The sequence below is a fragment of the Limulus polyphemus genome, unplaced genomic scaffold (genome assembly GCF_000517525.1).
Source record: "Limulus polyphemus unplaced genomic scaffold, Limulus_polyphemus-2.1.2 Scaffold2378, whole genome shotgun sequence".
Classification (NCBI taxonomy): Eukaryota; Metazoa; Arthropoda; class Merostomata; order Xiphosura; family Limulidae; genus Limulus; species Limulus polyphemus.
The window spans coordinates 131,081-133,745 of NW_013667988.1; the positions used below are offsets into that span (position 1 = coordinate 131,081).

General features: G+C 28.7%; 1 protein-coding gene across 5 annotated transcripts in view; it reads right to left on the bottom strand.

Moving 5' to 3' along the window:
- Positions 1-2,665, bottom strand: part of LOC106466772 (aldehyde dehydrogenase, dimeric NADP-preferring-like) — a 28,913-nt gene that overhangs the window by 8,915 nt on the left and 17,333 nt on the right. For all 5 annotated transcript variants that reach the window (XM_013927070.2, XM_013927071.2, XM_022394861.1 and 2 more), the window contains one exon: positions 1,457-1,592. In XM_013927070.2, the coding sequence (XP_013782524.1) occupies positions 1,457-1,592 (136 nt within the window). The remainder of the gene's footprint in view (positions 1-1,456; positions 1,593-2,665) is intronic.

Here is a 2,665-nt window from a genome sequence, read left to right on the forward strand (position 1 = left end):
ACAAGCTAGAATATAAAATAAAAAGGTCTTATCTTTTCTATTTGCTAAGATATTTCTCATGTAATAAATCAAACACAGTGGCACCCCAATTACCTCCTTCCATTTTTGGAAAAGCTCCCCTATTAAACACTTACTTCTATATATATATGACATGAAGAACCAATCGGAAGCTCAGAATGTCCCCCTAGTGGTTTTTTAAGCTTTCTAACATACCTAGCATCATTTCTTTCTTTTAAATCAAGATTTTAATGAGTTAGGTTGTCTTTAGGCTGCTCAAAATTTCATATTTTTTAAAACCCAAATACAGCTTAGTTACTACGTTTGATAAATTATAATAGAATTCTATGGTATTGATGTAGTAATTTATGATTTTTTGTTATTCAAAAATATATATAAAACCTAAAAAATATATGTCCTCCACGTGCAAAATTTTTAAAGGCTTAGCAACCGAGTACAAAGGTCATAAATAGAAGAGATAACTGTTTGCTTTACTTCTTTATTTACTGTTCTATGTTTTAGGAAAAATAACTAAGAACTTATTTCAAAATAGCAATAATCTGTATACATATATAGTGTATAATAATTGAAATGTGACTGTATTTTACAAAATACTAGTCGACTAAAACACAGCCAAGACAAGTTACTTTGTACAGACCAAAGGTCACCTATATGTTATTTGATACGGTAACACAAGTGCACATGAGCCGCATCATTGTAACTTCTGTATTGTTAGTCAGGCATGGGTAAAAGGTCAATATAATAAAAATAATAAATATATATAAATATATAATGTTATGAGATTTAAGTTATTTTGTCTAAACATCTATGTTTTGGTGTTATAATTTGTGTTCATTCTAGAATGAAAGATGCATAATTTATGTTTATTTCCTAAATTTTTTATGGTGGTTGCAAGATTCATGAAATTTACTGAACCCATACAGAGATTAATTACTAAAAATAACAGATAAAATATAAAGTTTTTTTCTTAAGAAATGTTTGATAACTATTTGGACATTATAAAGGTTTCGTATGTGAAATTTCAAAACTTTCTGATACATAAAAGTATTTTTAATCTTAAAATGAAAATTACTTTGCATGATAGATAGGCAACATGTGAAAAGAAAAAAAAAAGACATGAGAGAAACATTGTTTTACAAACCTTAACACTCAATAAAAAAAAATATTTTATGTATGAAAGCATTGTAATGTTTACTGATAATTTGCCAAATTTCATTAACATTCACCTACTTATTTAAAAGTTATAGCATGAAAACTATAACAAGCACAAAATGGTTACGAGAAATCCCACGGACTGATGGACTGATCCCTGGTTGAAAGAGTTAAGTTTAATTTGGGGTCATGAACTCAAGAGATTCAATGACCCTGTAATGAGAAGTTTTAAGAGAAATGAGAAGATAAAAAACATTTGAAGTTATTGAAGGTAAATATGACTTACGATCCAAGCTGCTCTAAAACTGGGTTAAAATTCCGTTTAAGAACCGCTTTCAGATGAGAGAATGTGTCGAAAGAATACTTGCCATGATATCTACCCATTCCACTATTTCCAATACCACCAAATGGTAAAGTGTCCACTGGAAGAGTAATCATTCACTTCATGAAAAAAGGAAATATGACTCTACCATATAGTTTTATAATGTCTTAAATCTTCCATATGGCAAATTCTTTATTTCAAATGTTTTATCATAAGACTATTTTAATTATGATAAATAATTAGATATGCACAGTTTGAATTGAAATAACAATGACAGAACTTCTCTACACTTTAACTGAGTTAAACTCACTGTATAAAATCAGAAAAAAAAAGCCCAACATTATACCATGTAAATTTAAAATATTTATTAACCTAGCATAGTTTCAGCAACTCTGGTTTATCATCATCATGCATTTGCCAAAACAGATTAATAAATTCCAATGTGTACCATTCATGATGTATAAGGTTCCTCTTTCTTGGTTTTATATAATTTTAGTACATAGTAGTTTATGTAAGAGAACTTCTAATAACAAACAATGACAAAACCTTCTCTATAAACCTTACTGAATCAAACATCCTGTAATATACAATGACAAAACCTTCTCTATAAACCTTACTGAATCAAACATCCTGTAACAAACAATGACAAAATTTTCTCTATAAACCTTACTGAATCGAACTTCTTGTAACAAACAATGACAAAATCTTCTCTATAAACCTTACTGAATCAAACAATGACAAAAGCTTCTCTATAAACCTTACTGAATCGAACTTCCTATAACAAACAATGACAAAACCTTCTCTATAAACCTTACTGAATCAAACTTCCTGTAACAAACAATGACAAAATCTTCTCTATAAACCTTACTGAATCAAACTTCCTGTAATAAACAATGACAAAACCTTCTCTATAAACCTTACTGAATCAAACATCCTGTAACAAACAATGACAAAACCTTCTCTATAAACCTTACTGAATCAAACTTCCTGTAATAAACAATGACAAAATCTTCTCTATAAACCTTACTGAATCAAACTTCCTGTAACAAACAATGACAATCTTCTTTATAAGCCATACTGAATTAAACATCCTGTAATAAACAATGACAATCTTCTCAATAAACCATACTGAATTAAACATCCTGTAACAAACAGTGTCAAAATCTTCTCAAT